This window comes from Schistocerca serialis, chromosome 4 (assembly GCF_023864345.2).
Source record: "Schistocerca serialis cubense isolate TAMUIC-IGC-003099 chromosome 4, iqSchSeri2.2, whole genome shotgun sequence".
NCBI lineage: Eukaryota > Metazoa > Arthropoda > Insecta > Orthoptera > Acrididae > Schistocerca > Schistocerca serialis.
Genome location: NC_064641.1, coordinates 18,348,211 through 18,366,106, shown reverse-complemented (window position 1 = coordinate 18,366,106; position 17,896 = coordinate 18,348,211). Strand labels below are relative to the sequence as shown.

At 44.4% G+C, this 17,896-nt stretch overlaps 1 protein-coding gene across 1 annotated transcript in view; it reads right to left on the bottom strand.

Moving 5' to 3' along the window:
* Window positions 1–17,896, bottom strand: part of LOC126473866 (mannose-binding protein C-like) — a 793,976-nt gene that overhangs the window by 4,515 nt on the left and 771,565 nt on the right. Inside the window, exon 4 of the mRNA XM_050101194.1 lies at window positions 10,915–11,023. Within this exon, the coding sequence (XP_049957151.1) occupies window positions 10,915–11,023 (109 nt within the window). The remainder of the gene's footprint in view (window positions 1–10,914; window positions 11,024–17,896) is intronic.

Here is a 17,896-nt window from a genome sequence, read left to right as displayed (position 1 = left end):
AAGAAACATATTCAGGTGCAAGTCGTAAGTTTAAATAAAGAAAATCAACAATGTAACACTGGAATTTGCTTAATTTTTTAGCTCTTCCAGGAGCTCCTCGACAGAATAGGAGTGAGCCATGAGGAAACTCTTCAGTTTGGACTTAAAAGCGTTTCGGCTACTGCTAAGGTTTTTGAGTTCTTGTGGTAGCTTATTGTAAATGGATGCAGCAGAATAGTGCACTGCTTTCTGCACAAGAGTCAAGGAAGTGCATTCCACATGCAGATTTGATTTCTGCCTAGTATTAACTGAGTGAAAGCTGCTAACTCTTGGGAATAAGCTAATATTGCTAACAACAAACGACATTAAAGAAAATATATACTGTGAGGGCAATGTCAGAATTCCCAGACTATTGAATAGGGGTCGACAAGAGGTTCTCGAACTTACACTACATATAGCTCGAACAGCCCGTTTTTGAGCCACAAATACACTTTTTGAATCAGAAGAATTACCCCAAAAAATAATACGATACGCCATAAGCGTATGAAAATATGCGAAGTAGACTACTTTTTGTGTTGAACTGTCACTTGTTTCAGATACTGTTCCAATGGTAAATAAAGCAGCATTTAGTTTCTGAACAAGATCCTGAACATGGGCTTTCCATAACAGCTTACTATCTATCCGAACGCCTACGAACTTGAAATGTTCCGTCTCGCTTATAATATGCCCATTCTGTCTGATCAAAATATCGGTTCTTGTTGAATTGTGAGTTAGAAACTGTAAAAACTGAGTGTTACTATGGTTTAGCATCAAGTTATTTTCCACAAGCCACGAACTTATTTCATGAACTACATTATTTGATACTGTTTCAATATTACACTACCAAGCTGGTGTCATCAGCAAACAGAAATATTTTTGAATCACCTGTAATACTATGACGGCTTGAACTCTCCTGGAGACACTTTCAATGAAGTGTCTTTATGCCTGTACAGGAATGGGAGCCCCTTCTTCGTCAAGAGCCGAAAACATAGAAGGAAGTGATCTTTTTCATTATCATTGGAAACTGGTCCTCGAGTCAAATAGACGCTGGGTTCAGGCGGAATTCTGGATATGCCGGTCTATTTAAGGAGTGTTATTGATCAAATGCTGCTTATGACAGGGTCCTCTACCATGGTGACACAAAAACACATCGAGAATGCAAAGCTAGAATGTGTTCGTATCCTTCCGCATTTGTCGTTTTATTGAGTGCAATAAAGGAACCACATCCTAACTCACGAAAAACACTCCTATACTATGACAGCATGTCTTCTGTACTTCACTGTTGGCACTACCCGTAAGGTATCGTTCTCCAGCCATTCACCAAACCCAAATCCTTCTGTCGGACTGCCACAGGGTAATGTGAGTCATCACTTCAAATCATCCACTGGCCAATGGCGTCGCTCTTCACACTACCTCAGGCGCCACTCAGCATCGACTGCAAAAATATCTGGCTTGTGACGAGCTGCTCACTGTTTTTAACTCCATACTCGCAGTTATTATGCTACCTGGACTGCTGATAGCAACGAAGGATTCCTTGCGTTGTTTTCGCGCCATTTTCTGAAACCACCCTTCCAATGCTCGTCGGTCCTTCTCTTTCAGTACGTGATGTCTGACTGGTGTTGGTTTACCTGTGCAGCTTCGTGTTTCCACTTCATAATCACATCAGCAAAAGTCGACTTGGGCAGTTTTAGAAGGTTGAAGTAGCCTCAATTGATTTGTTACTCTGGCGACATCAAGTGACTAGTCCATGTTCCGTCACTGAGCTCTCTTGCACGATCCATCCCGCCATTACTGCCGCTGCACTGACAACACCACACTCCTTTTACACTGACGAGTTCGCCTCTGGTCACATCTAGTGATCAATTCCCATGACATAGAGGAGTCTCGATACTTTTGGTCAAATAGTGTATATGACGTAACAACACGATAGCGATAAATATCAATAGGTTGCTGAGTGTGCCTTGACTGAAGATACACTACTGGCCATTAAAATTGCTACACCACGAAGATGACGTGCTACAGACGCGAAATTTAACCGACACGAAGAAGATGCTGTGATATGCAAATGATTAGCTTTTCAGAGCATTCAAACAAGGTTGGGGCCGGTGGCGTCACCTACAACGTGCTGACATGAGGAAAGTTTCCAACCGATTTCTCATACACAAACAGCAGTTGACCGGCGTTGCCTGGTAAAACGTTGTTGTCATGCCTCGTGTAAGGAGCAGAAATGCGTACCATCACGTTTCCGACTTTGATAAAGGTCGGATTGTAGCCTATCGCGATTGCGGTTTATCGTATCGCGACATTGCTGCTCGCGACATCGCGGTGAACGCACATTGGAAGCGTGTATTGGTCATTCCGGCGTATCACCCGGCGTGATGGTATGGGGTGCCACTGGTTACATGTCTCGGTCACTTCTTGTTCGCACTGGCTGCACTTTGAACAGTGGACGTTCCCATTTCAGTCGTATTACAACCCGTGGCTCTTCCCTTCATTCGATCCCTGCGAAACCCTACATTTCAGCTGGCCGCGGTGGCCGTGCGGTTCTAGGCGCTGCAGTCCGGAACCGCGGGACTGCTACGGTCGCAGGTTCGAATCCTGCCTCGGGCATGGATGTGTGTGATGTCCTTACGTTAGTTAGGTTTAAGTAGTTCTAAGTTCTTGGGGACTGATGAACTAAGATGTTAAGTCCCATAGTGCTCAGAGCCAAGCCTACATTTCAGCAGGATAATACACGACCGCATGTTGCAGGTCCTGTACGGGCCTTTCTGGATACAGAAAATGTTCGACTGCAGCTCTGGCCAGCACATTCTTCAGATCTCTCACCAATTGAAAACGTCTGGTCAATGGTGGCCGAGCAACTGGCTCGTCACAATACGTCAGTCACTAATCTTGATGAAATGTGGTATCGTGTTGAAGCTGCATGGGCAGCTGTACCTGTACACGCCATCCAAGCTCTGTTTGACTCAATGCCCAGGCGTATCAAGGCCGTTATTACGGCCAGAGGTGGTTGTTATGGGTACTGATTTCTCGGGATCTATGCACCCAAATTGCGTGAAAATGTAATCACATGTCAGTTCTAGTATAATATATTTGTCCAATGAATACACGCTTATCATCTGCATTTCTTCTTGGTGTAGCAATGATAATGGCCGGCAGTGTAGGAACTCATCTTCGGAAACGTTATCCAATCACGCTACAGACCGCCAAAATTGCAGGGAACAACGTCTGAGATCACCCCTCAACAGAGAACAAGAGTTGGTATGGGCCTAACAGCAGTCATATCATGTGATGGCGTCGATTGCGTCAACACCTGCCATCACCACCCTCTTTAGGCCTGTCTCCGTGAAACGTTTGACAGCAAAGAAGCGGGGGGCTTTGTCTCTTCAGTAGTGGCTGTGGTTGACGTTCCCATACATGATTCCTAACCTCAGTTTATTCCGTTAGAATTCTCGAAGTTTGTAGGTATTGTTTGTGTAGTGTTTGGCTTTACGGGTGCAAACGAAAGGAGCGAGTAAACGACAATAAAACAAGCAAATGATCCTAATAAACGTAGACCCGGAAACCAATTGTTTCCTCCATACGACTTTTTATAACTGAGTAAATGAACGCCTTAGACAGTGCCCCGAGGAACTTGAGGAGTAATGTATTACAGCAAGTGGTCCGCATAGTCACTGTTCGTTTGAAGGCAGGCTTCACCACGCATCCTCACTGATGCCAGGACACGTCCAGAACTCCCAGTCGTGTTCTGAATGGATTGAGAACCATCTACAATGCGTTCCCGCATATAGTCGACACTCTCAACAGGGCTAGAAGAAATTTCGAAATTTTTTGGTAAGGTCTTATGGGACCAAACTGCTGAGGTCATCGGCCCCTAAGCTTACACACTACTTAATCTAACTTCAACTAACTTACGCTAAGGACAATACACACACCCATGCCCAAGGGAGGACTCGAATCTCAAATGGGGGCAGCCGCGTTAACAATGACAAGCCGCTGTAGACCGCTCGGATACCCCGCGCGACCTCAACAGGGCTAGAATACACCAAAGCTGTAATATATGTTCCAACAAATAAAAATCCGAGAGGTTCAAGTCTGAGGACCTGAGAGGTCGCAGCATTACCGAGTCGTGACAGATAACCTTTGTCGAAGCAATAATCCATTTTTAGGTATCTGGAATGATGCTAAAATTAAACTCGGGCGGTTTATTGCTTTGTAATTTGCTCCTCTTTCTAATACAGGGCTATTACATATGATTGAAGCGATTTCATACATTCACTGTAGCTCCATTCATTGACATATGGTCACGACACACTACAGATACGTAGAAAAACTCATAAAGTTTTTTTCAGCTGAAGCCGCACTTCAGGTTTCTGCCGCCAGAGCGCTCGAGAGCGCAGTGAGACAAAATGGCGACAGGAGCCGAGAAAGCGTATGTCGTGCTTGAAATGCACTCACATCAGTCAGTCATAACACTGCAACGACACTTCAGGACGAAGTTCAACAAAGATCCACCAACTGCTAACTCCATTCGGCGATGGTATGCGCAGTTTAAAGTTTCTGGGTGCCTCTGTAAGGGGAAATCAACGGGTCGGCCTGCAGTGAGCGAAGAAACGGTTGAACGCGTGAGGGCAAGTTTCACGCGTAGCCCGCGGAAGTCGACGAATAAAGCAAGCAGGGAGCTAAACGTAGCACAGCCGACGGTTTGGAAAATCTTACGGAAAAGGCTAAAGCAGAAGCCTTACCGTTTACAATTGCTACAAGCCCTGACACCCGATGACAAAGTCAAACGCTTTGAATTTTCGGCGCGGTTGCAACAGCTCATGGAAGAGGATGCGTTCAGTGCGAAACTTGTTTTCAGTGATGAAGCAACATTTTTTCTTAATGGTGAAGTGAACAGACACAATGTGCGAATCTGGGCGGTAGAGAATCCTCACGCAATTCACCAAAAATTAACGTGTTTTGTGCAATCTCACGGTTTAAAGTTTACCGCCCCTTTTCCTCCTGCGAAAAAAACGTTACAGGACACGTGTATCTGGACATGCTGGAAAATTGGCTCATGCCACAACTGGAGACCGACAGCTCTGATTTCATCTTTCAACAGGATGGTGCTCCACCGCACTTCCATCATGATGTTCGGCATTTCTTAAACAGGAGATTGGAAAACCGATGGATCGGTCGTGGTGGAGATCATGATTAGCAATTCATGTCATGCCCTCCACGCTCTCCCGACTTAACCCCATGCGATTTCTTTCTGTGGGGTTATGTGAAAGATTCAGTGTTTAAACCTCCTCTACCAAGAAACGTGCCAGAACTGCGAGCTCGCATCAACAATGCTTTTGAACTCATTGATGGGGACGTGCTGCGCCGAGTGTGGGAGGAACTTGATTATCGGCTTGATGTCTGCCGAATCACTAAAGGGGCACATATCGAAAATTTGAGAATGCCTAAAGAAATTTTTGAGTTTTTGTATGTGTGTGCAAAGCATTGTGAAAATATCTCAAATAATAGAGTTATTGTAGAGCTGTGAAATCGCTTCAATCATTTGAATAACCCTGTACACTAACAGTGTTGTAACATTCGTATGATTACCCTTCTGCATACGTTTTGTAGGAGAAACCATTGGTTTTTCCGGATGTACGTTTATTAGAGTGTATAAGTGATAGATTCTACCCAAATGCCAACCTCAACTGCACGTGGTGTAGTCTATTTCAGACTGACGAGACTCTGGCAACCGAATGACTTCCGGGAGAAGGAGTCCCCCCACCCCCCTCTCTTGCCAAAAGCGGATTAAGGTTAGGGCACTCTTTTGGCCTACAGTTGGGAAACTGGCTCTAAAGGCGGAGGGTCTGTGAAGGTGGTCAACGGCATAAGAATGTAGAACACACTGGACAACGACTACATTAAAGGCCTTACAGCATGTTCTGGTAATCATCATAGCTGTGCTCATGGCAAAATTTGCATCTGTCGTAAGTTCATCAATCGGATCTCTGGGAGCAACAGTTATGAGCATAGACATGCAGGAAATCAAATGGCAAGAAAAAATAGAAGTGGCGACCTGGAATGTGAACTCAATGAGTCAAGGATGGAAAATACGTAATACAATTAAACAAATGGATAGAGTGGAAATAGAGATACTTGGAGTTACCGAGATGCGATGGCTGAATACATGAGTTATTTACATAAACGGACACAGAATGTTTTATTCAGGTAGAGCAGACGGGAAGCATGAGCGTGGAGTCGGTCTAATACTATCAGCAAAACTAGCAAGGTACCTCAAAAGTTTTGTACGTATATCAGCCCATATAATGTTACTGCAGCTCTATTGATATAAATATACACACCTAAGTGTATGTCGCTACAATGGACAAGGAAGATGAAGAGTTGGAGGAATTTTATGATAACACAAATGGAATTTTTAGAAAACTCCACAAATATGAGTTGACTGTTATGATGGTAGATTTTAATTCGAAAGTAGGGGAAGAAGAACATCAGACATGGTAGGACCATTTGGGCTAAGCGACAGGAATTCTAGAGGGGATGACTTGAAAATTTTGCGGTGTCAAATGATCCAGTGATTATGAACATCTGGTTTAAACTTCCACCTAGAAGACTATATATATGGAAGTCTCCAATGCACAGACCTGGGAAACTTGTGAGAAACGAGACTGATTTCATCTTAGTAAATAAACGTTTCAGGAACAGTTGCACGTCATTAAAAACATACCCAAGAGCAGACGTAAACTACATAACGCTTGTATGAGTTTTCAAATTTAGAATGAAGAGAGCGAAGAGGAAGAAAAAGTAGTTCTACGTTTTGAGGAAAATGAAAGACCCGATAGTGAAACAGAATATACAAACAGAACTCAGCTCGGCGATTAACACAGAAGACATCACGAGTAACAATGCCAATTTAGAATTGAACAAATTACAGAATGTTCTGCAGCAAATGGAACCAGAGAGAAAGAAGAGGAATCCACGGATGAGATACTCACTCTACTGGAGGAAAGGAGATTAAATAAGAGAAAGCCAACTGAATACAGGAAGATAAATAAGGACATCGGAAGAAAAATTAGGAAGGTCAAAGAAGAAAAAGTGGAGGAATGCGAGGATATCGAGTTTTATCAAAGTAAATATGATAACTTCAATGTACACAAGAAAGTCAAAGAAGTAACAGGGAAATACGGGACGAGCAACAGTGGAAAACTAGTGGATGAAGCAAGGAACTTGATGGTGGATTTAGAAGACAAGAAAAAGACATGGAAAAAATATACAGAAAATTTATGTCATGAGATTAGATGTGCTTTTGATACAAGTATAAATGAAATAAGTTGCACAGATGTACTAAAAGTAGAGGTTCAAACAGCCATCAATCAGATGAAGGACGGAAAGGCTGTGGGACCAGATAAAGTAGAAGCACAGTTCTTAAAATTAATGGATGAAAATCGTATAAAATAGTTAACCCAAATTTTCAGTCATATTTATGTATCTGGAAACATTCCACTGGAGTAGCTGAAATCAGAGTTCATTACTCTGGTCAAAAAGCCAAGTACAAAACAATGCGGAGATTATCGTACGATAAGCTTAATGAGCCATACTTTGAAATTGTTTTTGAGGGTGATACACAGAAGAACATAAAGACTACGTGAGGAACAGATAGCTCCTAATCAGTTTGGGTCTATTAATGCCTTGGGTACGACAGAAGACTTGTTCAGTATACAAGTATTGTTTCAGAAATGCAGATCTGTAAATAAAAATGTGTTTGCTTTCCTAATAGATTACCAGAAGGCTTTTGCTAGAGTAAAACACGTCAAGTTGATGGAGATTTTGAGAAATATTGGAAAGGAAGTAAGAGACTTGCGAATCATAGAGATCGTGTTCTTGACTCTAAAAGCAGTGTTGCATATTGATGAAGAACATACTGAAACAGTCAAAATTCTCAGGGGAGTAAGATAGGGATGTATCTTGTCACCCATACTATTTAATATCTACTCCGAATTCATATTTATAGAATCCTTGGAAGAAATAGGAGAAGAAATTTTGATAAAGGGAATAACATTAAACAACATTCGATATGCTGGCGGTACTATTTTATTCGATTACTCTATTCAGGCATTACAATTATTAGTGGATAGAATTGTAAGAGTCAGCAGTCGGTAGGGGCTTGAAACAAACACCACAATGACAAAACTCGCGGTCGTAAATAAGGAAAATATTACAGGAGTAAACACTGTCATAAACCAAAGAACTATAGAAAGGCTAAAACAATATACATTTCTTGGAACCACAATAAATGAAAATTGGGATAACTCGCAAGAAATCAAGATTCGTATCGAAAAAGCAAGAAGTGTGCTTCAGAAAATGAGTGCTGTCTTCTTCAAAAGGCATAACCTAACTCTTAGGACAAAAATCAAACTTTTGCCCTTCTATGTATATTCTGTCCTGCTATATGGGGTAGAGACATGGACCTTACACAAAAGCGCGGGGAAGAAGCTGGAGGCCTTTGAATTGTGGCTTTATAGGCGGATCCTGAGAATACCTTGGACCCAGAGAGTGACAAACGTAGAAGTTTTGAGAAGAATGAAAAAACGTCTAAATTAATAAAGATAGTGAAATGGTGAAAACAGCAATATCTAGGACATATAATGCGTAATACAAATAGATAAGATCCGTTACAAAAATACTTCAAGGGAAAATCAACAGCAAAAGAGGTCCTGGAAGGAGAGGAATATGTTGGTCTGACAGCCGTAGACGCTGGTTCAGTATGTCTTCAGCAGAACTACTCCGTGGTGCTACCAACAAGAGGAGAACACCCGTCATGATCGCCATCACACGAACCTGAAAGGCACCGAGAGAAGAAGACGTTCATTAGGATTACTGGCTTGTTTCATTGTCCTTTACTCGTCCTTTTCGTTTGCACTTATAATTGCGAGACACGATGTATGTAGGGACACGTGCCTAAATTTTTCATTTCGGGTAACTTTTTACTCATTCAAGATGTTTGTAATCTCTTTTCACCAAGATGATGATTGAACAGGCAAACACATTTTTGCAAGTTGATTAATCATGAAATGAAGACAGTAACCTGGTTTTTAAAATTTAAACTATGGCATTTTTCTACGCCGGAAAAACATATCCGTAGGAGACAAATTCAGAACTATTCTGTAATTCTATCTCTCTCTCTCTCTCTCTCTCTCTCTCTCTCTCTCTCTCACACACACACACACACACTCACACTCTCACACTCACACACACACACACACACACACACACACACACACACACACACACACAAGAACAAGACTAGGTACTGGTGGTGGGAATAGAGTAACATGTAAAATGTTAGAAAATGACTGATATTAGTGACGAACCCGGTGACATTTAAGTCCCAATTTAATCGGATCGAACAAACCCACCTTCGTGGTCCTTATAAAATGAATCAAACAACCATTAAATCATAAATATAGTGACATTAAAATACAGGGAATGGAAAAAAAGACACAGGGGTGTTATGACATGGCTAAATTAGGTGATAAAATTGCTTCGATTTAACCCTGTGGATAGATTTGGTGCCTTTACGTGGCTAGCATTAGCTTTGGATAAATTCGAAGTGTGTGAGAAAAGTAATGAGACTGACTTTTTATGTGCCAAAGTTTTTAGTTTTTCAAACAACAATATTGTCCCCATCAGAGTAGTTCGCTTTGAGAGCTAAACACCGACGGAGCTGTTGTTGCCAGTCTTAGCAGCGGCGTTGAAAGGCTTCAACTGGTATGGCCCTTAACACGTCGGTCACATTCTGTTGAATGTTCTCCAGAGTCCCAAAATGACGTCGTCTTGAGACATTTTTCACTTTCAGGAAAAGAAAAAAGTTGCATGGACTAAGATCAGGAGAGTAGGGGGACTGTGGAAAAACAGGAATGCCTTTTGAGGTCAAAAATTCCATGGTGTAAATATCCGTGTGACACGAGGCGCTGTCATGGTGCAGCATCTGCTTGCCTGCAACGTCCGGTCTCCCTCGATTCACCATTTTCCTAGGCCTTTCAAGGACATCTCTCTAAAACATTTGGTTGACAGTGTGTGGCAGAGGGGCAACGTCCTTGCCGCAGTGCGTACACCGGTTCCCGTCAGGTCACCGAAGTTAAGCGCTGTCGGGCGTGGCCGGAACTTGGATGGGTGACCATCCAGCCACCATGCGCTGTTGCCGTTTTTCGGGGAGCACTCAGCCTCGTGATGCCAATTGAGGAACTACTGGACTGAATAGTAGCGGCTCCGGTCAAAGAAAACCATCGTAACGGCGGTCAGATGGTCCCGATGGGCCACTTGTGGTCCGAAGACGGAGTGCTTTGTGCCAGAGGAGCTAGTTTTTTGTGCACGGCATCCTTATTGGCCAGAAAGTCGGTTTTTGATGTTGAGGCCTCCCTGAGCGAGGTGCGTCTTCAATGTGTTCTTTGGCCGTCCAAACATTTGCGCCAGCGAAAAACTTATGAGCTTGACAAGGAACGTTTCCTATAGGCCTGTTTCAACATTTAAAAGGCCACGCTCGCAGATTCCCCTAGTTTAATACAAAACTTGATGGCATAACACTGCTCTAAATTGCGCTGCTCCCCAAAACACAACTAAACCGATGGCGCTCTGAAAGATCACGTGATGGCTGTACGGAACTGAAACTCGGACTGAGCATCTGGAGGGGAGTTAACACACCGATCTGCACAAGTAGAACAACGCAGCGTTTCCGGATGACTACAGTATTATCTGTGTCATAACTTTTCTCACACGCCTCTTAAGTAAGCTGGGATAATGCAAGGTCAGCTAGAAACAATGCATCACAGAGTTTCCGGACACTGTACGAGGATTCTGAGTTGAAAGTCTCTAGGTTTGGCTGCGAACGGTACGTACCGAAGTCTCGTATGTGCTTCTCGAGGCGGTCGTTCTCCTCCTGGCTGTTGATGCTGGCCAGGTGCATCCCGTGATAGCGGCAGTACTGCGCCGCGCGGTACCAGTTGGCCTGAAACACACCGAAACACCGGCGTCAGGCGGGCCGGCCAAGCAGGAGAACGCCCAGCAGCCGACGCACAACTTGCGCCTCTTGTTACTGCACTAGGACCGCGCCAGACTGCCGTCTGCATCCAGCGAGGCAGCGGTAGCTGGTGCTGTGAGGTAGGCAGCGCGCATTGCGGTGGGCTGTCGCTGAAAGACTGGAATCTCATCACACTCACAAGGGGAGGCCGCCAATTGTGAAATACTAAAAAAAAGTTGCATGGAGCGAGATTCGATCCGGCGACCTCCAGATTACGAACTCCAGCGCTTACCGCTGCGCTACCACGCTGTAGAAAATCATTAATCGTCGAGAGTATTTCACCGCAACGGTTTCTTTTAACTGTCGATTTTCTCGACGACGGCTGAGAAGTGCACCTTGGTGCTTTGCCACATTACACCTCTGGCCATGAGCTTTTATTATGCGCAGTATGAATCGAATCTGAATTTCACAATTGGCGGCCTCCCCTTGTCAGACAGAACTGAGCAGCTCCTTAAATGTTAATGCTTCTTTTTTGGACAACATGGTTGTGGAGATGAAGGAGCGATTAGTATGATTAATCAATTATTCAAAAACAGTCTTAATCGTATTTATTATTATTATACCGCCTCTACGAGTCCAGTCATCGTCTCCTGTGGTGGTCAGATGTGGTCGGTTGGAACCTCGGCGACGAGTTTGTCTGCCCTCCAACTTCGGGTCACGTCACATCCGGATGTCCCACAAATCTGGGTATTGCACGAGTCGTCTTGGCGGACAAATGGAGAAACACAATGAGGCCCCTTTCAATGTGTGTGTGTGTGTGTGTGTGTGTGTGTGTGTGTGTGTGTGTGTGTGTGTGAGGTGCTGGAGCGCTGTTCCACGGGGGTACGCGGCATCTACCGTGACCATCAAAGTGGTCACTTATCGAGCGTAGTAAGTACACTGGACTCGCATTCGGGAGAACGACGGTACACACACGAGTCCTGCCATCCTGATTTAGATTTTCCGTGCTTTCCTTAAATCGCTTCAGGCATCTGCCGGGATGATTCCTCTGAAAGGGCACGGCCGATTTCGTTCCCCATCCTTCCCTAATCCGATGGGACCGATGACCTCGCTGTTCGGTCCCCTCCTTCAAATCAACCAACCAACCATCCAACCAACCAACCAACCAACAGTGATCACTCAACACTGATGCTGTTCACGCTACTTTACATACTCTACCACTCCTAGTAGCAGCACTAAACAGGAACAACAACTAACGCACTCTGTCACAGAGAATTGCAACGCTAATCATTTACAAACCCACCGATGATGTGTTCTGGGTGCTTCTCTTTTTTGTCAGTTAGTGCATTTTCGTTATTTTTCCTTGTGCGAGGGAAGGAAGGGCGAGTTCGTTAGACACGGAGCAAGAGGACAGGTGCGGAATGAAACTGGGCGTGTCATTTTCAAAAGGATCATCTACATCTACATCTACATACATACGCCGCACGCCACCTGACGGTGTGTGGCGGAGGGTACCTTGAGTACCTCTATCGGTTCTCCCTTCTATTCCAGTCTCGTATTGTTCATGGAAAGAAAGGTTGTCGGTATGCCTCTGTGTGGCCTCTAATCTCTCTGATTTTATGCTCATGGTCTCTTAGCGAGATATACGTAGGAGGGAGCAATATACTGCTTGACTCCTCGGTGAAGGTATGTTCTCGAAACTTCAACAAATGCCCCTACTGAGCGTCTCTCCCGTAGAGTCTGCCACTGGAGTTTATCTATCATCTCCGTAACGCTTTCGCGATTACTAAATGATCCTGTAACGAAGTGCGCTGCTGTCCGTTGGATCTTCTCTATCTCTTCTATCAACCCTATCTGGTACGGATCCCACACTGCTGAGCAGTATTCAAGGAGTGGGCGAACAAGCGTACTGTAACCTACTTCCCTTGTTTTCGGACTGCATTTCCTTAGGATTCTTCCAATGAATGTCAGTCTGGCATCTGTTTTACCGACGGCTAATGTTATATGATGATTCCATTTTAAATCACTCGTAAAGCCTACTCCCAGATAATTTATGGAATTAACTGCTTCCAGCTCCTGACCTGCTATATTGTAGCTAAATGATAAAGGATCTTTCTTTCTATGTATTCGCAGCACATTACACTTGTCTACATTGAGATTCAATTGCCATTCCCTGCACCATGCGTCAATTCGTTGCAGATCCTCCTGCACTTCAATACAATTTTCCATTGTTACAACCTCTCGACATACTACAGCATCAGTGAACTTCCGATGTTGTCCACAAGGTCATTTATATATATTGTGAACGGCAACGGTCCTACGACGCTCCCCTGCGGCACACCTGAAATCACTCTTACTTCGGAAGACTTCTCTCCATTGAGAATGACATGCTGCGTTCTGTTACCTAGGAACTCGTCAATCCAATCACACAGTTGGTCTGATAGTCCATATACTCTTACCTTGTTCATTAAACGACTGTGGGGAACTGTGTCAAACTCCTTCCGGAAGTCAAGAAGCACGGCATGTACCTGGGAACCTGAGTCCATGGCCCTCTGAGTCTCGTGAACGAATAACGCGAGCTTGATTTCAGACAATCGTCTTTTTCGAAAGCCATGCTGATTCCTACAGAGTAGATTTCTAGTCTCCAGAAAAGTCATTATACTGCGCTTTTGTTGTAAGGGACTAAGCGATTTAGGGAAACCTCCGACAGCACGAATGCGGATGGCAACAAGGGACTTGAACGGCTGTGGTCCCGACTTCGGACCCCTTCTTGTCACTGTGCCACCTCTCTCGGTCCGTTGATATATGGAAACAAGAGTTTTTTTAATCCGTTACATATGCAACTGATGCGTTTGTGGGTGACCATGCAGTACAGTGTACACGATGCACGGGTTAGGCACGTGTACAGCGGGCCGCGGGGCTATGCTCGTGGTTCCGGACAGCTCGCGTTACACGCCCAGCAGCGGCTCATGACGGACGCAAATTGGTACGCGTGGTGCGTACCGCAGCTTAGTGGTGGGGGCCCGCACAGGAGGCGGCCGATAGTCAATACCCCGCAGAAATGCCGGAAATTATGGCCGCCACGATCCTCACACGCTGCCGGAAATTAGCGGCCCGGCTCTTCCCAGTCCGAAGCCGTCGATGTCTGCGGCCTGAGCGCCGCCAGAGTGGAGCGTCAGTCGCGCATATCCCTGAGGCGGGCCGGCCAAACGTAAGCGAAGGTCAGCTTCCGACTAGTGCAGCGCCGTTGCTAGGTGTTTTGCCGCCCTAGGCGAGAAGCGAAAAATGACGCCCCTCTTTTTTAATAGCATCTGTCTCCCCGATACTCCCCCACCCTCCACCACCACCACTACCAACAACACCACCACCACAACCATCCAGTGGCGCAACAACACAGATCTCCTATGGTAGTTACAGTCACTAAATAAGGTGACTAGATGACCTGTATCTCTGACGTCGATCTGTTGTAGAATTTTAGAACATGTTTTTTGCTCGAGTATCATATCGTTTTTGGAAACCCAGAATCTACTATGTAGGAATCAACATGGATTCCGGAAACAGCGATCGTGTGAGACCCAACTCGCTTTATTTGTTCATGAGACCCAGAAAACATTAGATACAGTCTCCCAGGTAGATGCTATTTTTCTTGACTTCCGGAAGGCGTTCGATACAGTTCCGCACTGTCGCCTGATAAACAAAGTAAGAGCCTACGGAATATCAGACCAGCTGTGTGGCTGGATTGAAGAGTTTTTAGCAAACAGAACACAGCATGTTGTTATCAATGGAGAGACGTCTACAGACGTTAAAGTAACCTCTGGCGTGCCACAGGGGAGTGTTATGGGACCATTGCTTTTCACAATATATATAAATGACCTAGTAGATAGTGTCGGAAGTCCCATACGGCTTTTCGCGGATGATGCTGTAGTATACAGAGAAGTTGCAGCATTAGAAGATTGTAGCGAAATGCAGGAAGATCTGCAGCGGATAGGCACTTGGTGCAGGGAGTGGCAACTGACCCTTAACATAGACAAATGTAATGTATTGCGAATACATAGAAAGAAGGATCCTTTATTGTATGATTATATGATAGCGGAACAAACACTGGTAGCAGCTACTTCTGTAAAATATCTGGGAGTATGCGTGCGGAACGAATTGAAGTGGAATGATCATATAAAATTAATTGTTGGTAAGGCGGGTACCAGGTTGAGATTCATTGGGAGAGTCCTTAGAAAATGCAGTCCATCAACAAAGGAGGTCGCTTACAAAACACTCGTTCGACCTATACTTTAGTATTGCTCATCAGTGTGGGATCCGTACCAGATCGGGTTGACGGAGGAGATACAGAAGATCCAAAGAAGAGCGGCGCGTTTCGTCACAGGGTTATTTGGTAACCGTGATAGCGTTACGGAGATGTTTAACAAACACAAGTGGCAGACTCTGCAAGAGAGGCGCTCTGCATCGCGGTGTAGCTTGCTGTCCAGGTTTCGAGAGGGTGCGTTTCTGGATGAGGTATCGAATATATTGCTTCCCCCTACTTATACCTCCCGAGGAGATCACGAATGTAAAATTAGAGAGATTAGAGCGCGCACCGGGGCTTTCAGACAGTCGTTCTTCCCGCGAACCATACGCGACTGGAACAGGAAAGGGAGGTAATGACAGTGGTACGTAAAGTTCCCTCCGCCACACACCGTTGGTTGGCTTGCGGAGTATAAATGTAGATGTAGATGTAGACCTCATTTTCTCGAAACAGTCCTCAATTACTGTGCTTTGTCACCAATTCCTTTACAACTGCTCGAGGACAACACATTTCCTTACCCTTTTATTTATTGTATTCAATTTTTGACATTTCTCAAGTTACTGAAATAGGAGGAATTTGCTGAATATCTTAAATTACAACTCAACTGAGTACACGGAGCCTACGGAATATCAGACCATCTGTGTGGCTGGATTGAAGAGTTTCTAGCAAACAGAACACAGCATAACGAAATTTTCACTCTGCAGCGGAGTGTGCGCGAAAGGCAAAGGTGTCGAGTTCGAGTCTCGGTCGGGCACACAATTTTAATCTACCAGGAAGTTTCACCTCTGACAGTGGTTGGTCGGTTGGTTGATTCGGGGGAGGGAACCAAACAACTAGGTTAGCGGTCCCATCGCATCAGGGAAGGAAGTCGTCCGTGCTCTTACACAGGAACCATCCCGGCATTTCCCCGAAGCACTACAGGGAAATAACGGGAAACCTAAATCAGGATGGCCGGACGCGGGTTTGAACAGTCGCCCTCCCGAATGCGATTCGAGTGTGCTAACCACTCCGCCACCTCGCTCACTCCTCTGACACTGGAATACACGTATTGGTAGTGTTGTTGCTAAGACTGTAGCGTAGGAAACTTTGAGAGGTGGTAGTGTGTACCAAGACAAGAGAAAATGTCTAGTAAACATGAGCTCTAAAATGCATTCGTAGGAGCTATGAGCACTTGTTTATCTACGCTAGGGTGAAACATATCTCCTCTATTGAACAACTGTTCATAGCTCTTAACGTATGCATTTTAGAGCCCATGTTTACCGACTTTTTCTTGTCTTGGTCCATACTGCCACCTCTGAAAGTTGCCTACCCTACAATGTTAGTAACAACAGTATCGGTACATGTATTCCCCTGTCCCAGGTATCCGAACGGGGTTTCGCTTGTAATTTTCTCTACGGTACAGGGAGCCTTACCTCAAAGTGATACATTTATCCTTCTCCATCATCGTTGAAAGTCTGTGTCATCATCACGGAATCACGCTGTATATATATTTACAGATGTCGGCGTCTTTAATTTTGACGCACTGCAGCGTCGTTGGATGACTTTTCTGGACATGGGTTCCTATGTGGAACTTGATCTACTAAATCCCCTCTTGCAATCTCCGGAAGCGCGTAACATGAATAGCGAAACACCCTGTACGTGTAGATATAGATATACGGTTGGAAGACTAACTGTATGACTTTGATTATATCAGTGTATGTCTGTGTTACTATATTCTCACTGACAAAAAAAAAAAGTTGTATCCTATGATTATAGCATCAATGAGTGACGGTTGGAACCAATCAATTGCCACAAATACCTGGCTATAAAAATAGATTGGGTTATGAAAATATCACACAGACGCAATCGTAAATAAAGCAGGAGGTAGACTTCGGTTCGTTGGTACGGTACTGCGAAAACTCAGTCGACCAGGGAGAATGCTTAAACAATATCAGTGTGACCCATTCTAGAATATTGTTTAAAGGTGTGGGACCAGTACGAAGTAGGACTAAGCGGGAATATTGAACGTATCCAGAGAAGGGCAGCACGAATAGTCACAAGTTTGTTTGGCCCATGGAAGAGTGTCACAAAGATACTGTAGAAACTGAAGCTTCAGAAGTCAAGAGACAAGACGCAAACTATACCAAGGAAGCCTACATACAAAGTTCCAATAATCGACTTTAAATGACCTATTTACGAGTACGCTACAACCTCTTACGTAAGAGAACAAGTATCGATACAGCATGCACAGAGGTGGTTAAGCAGTCACTCTTACGGGCGCTCCAGACTGTATTTGAACGGCACTGAACCCGAACATGTTGTTGAATGCTGCTTGGCACAGAGTGTATAAACTGTGGTCAAAAAGTAACGTGAAGTTTTTAAATTCGCGGGCATGATACATCCAATTTTCAATTTTTATCTTGTTGCCACACGTGTTTCTTAAGTATATTTCCAGTTTCAACTGTTTTGATTATTTTGTATATCGTTTATAGTCGAAAAGGTTATACGTTGTTTCGAGAGCTCGGCGAAGTTTTACTTTCGAAAAGAATGGATCAAAGCATTTGCATAATATTTTGCTTGGAAAA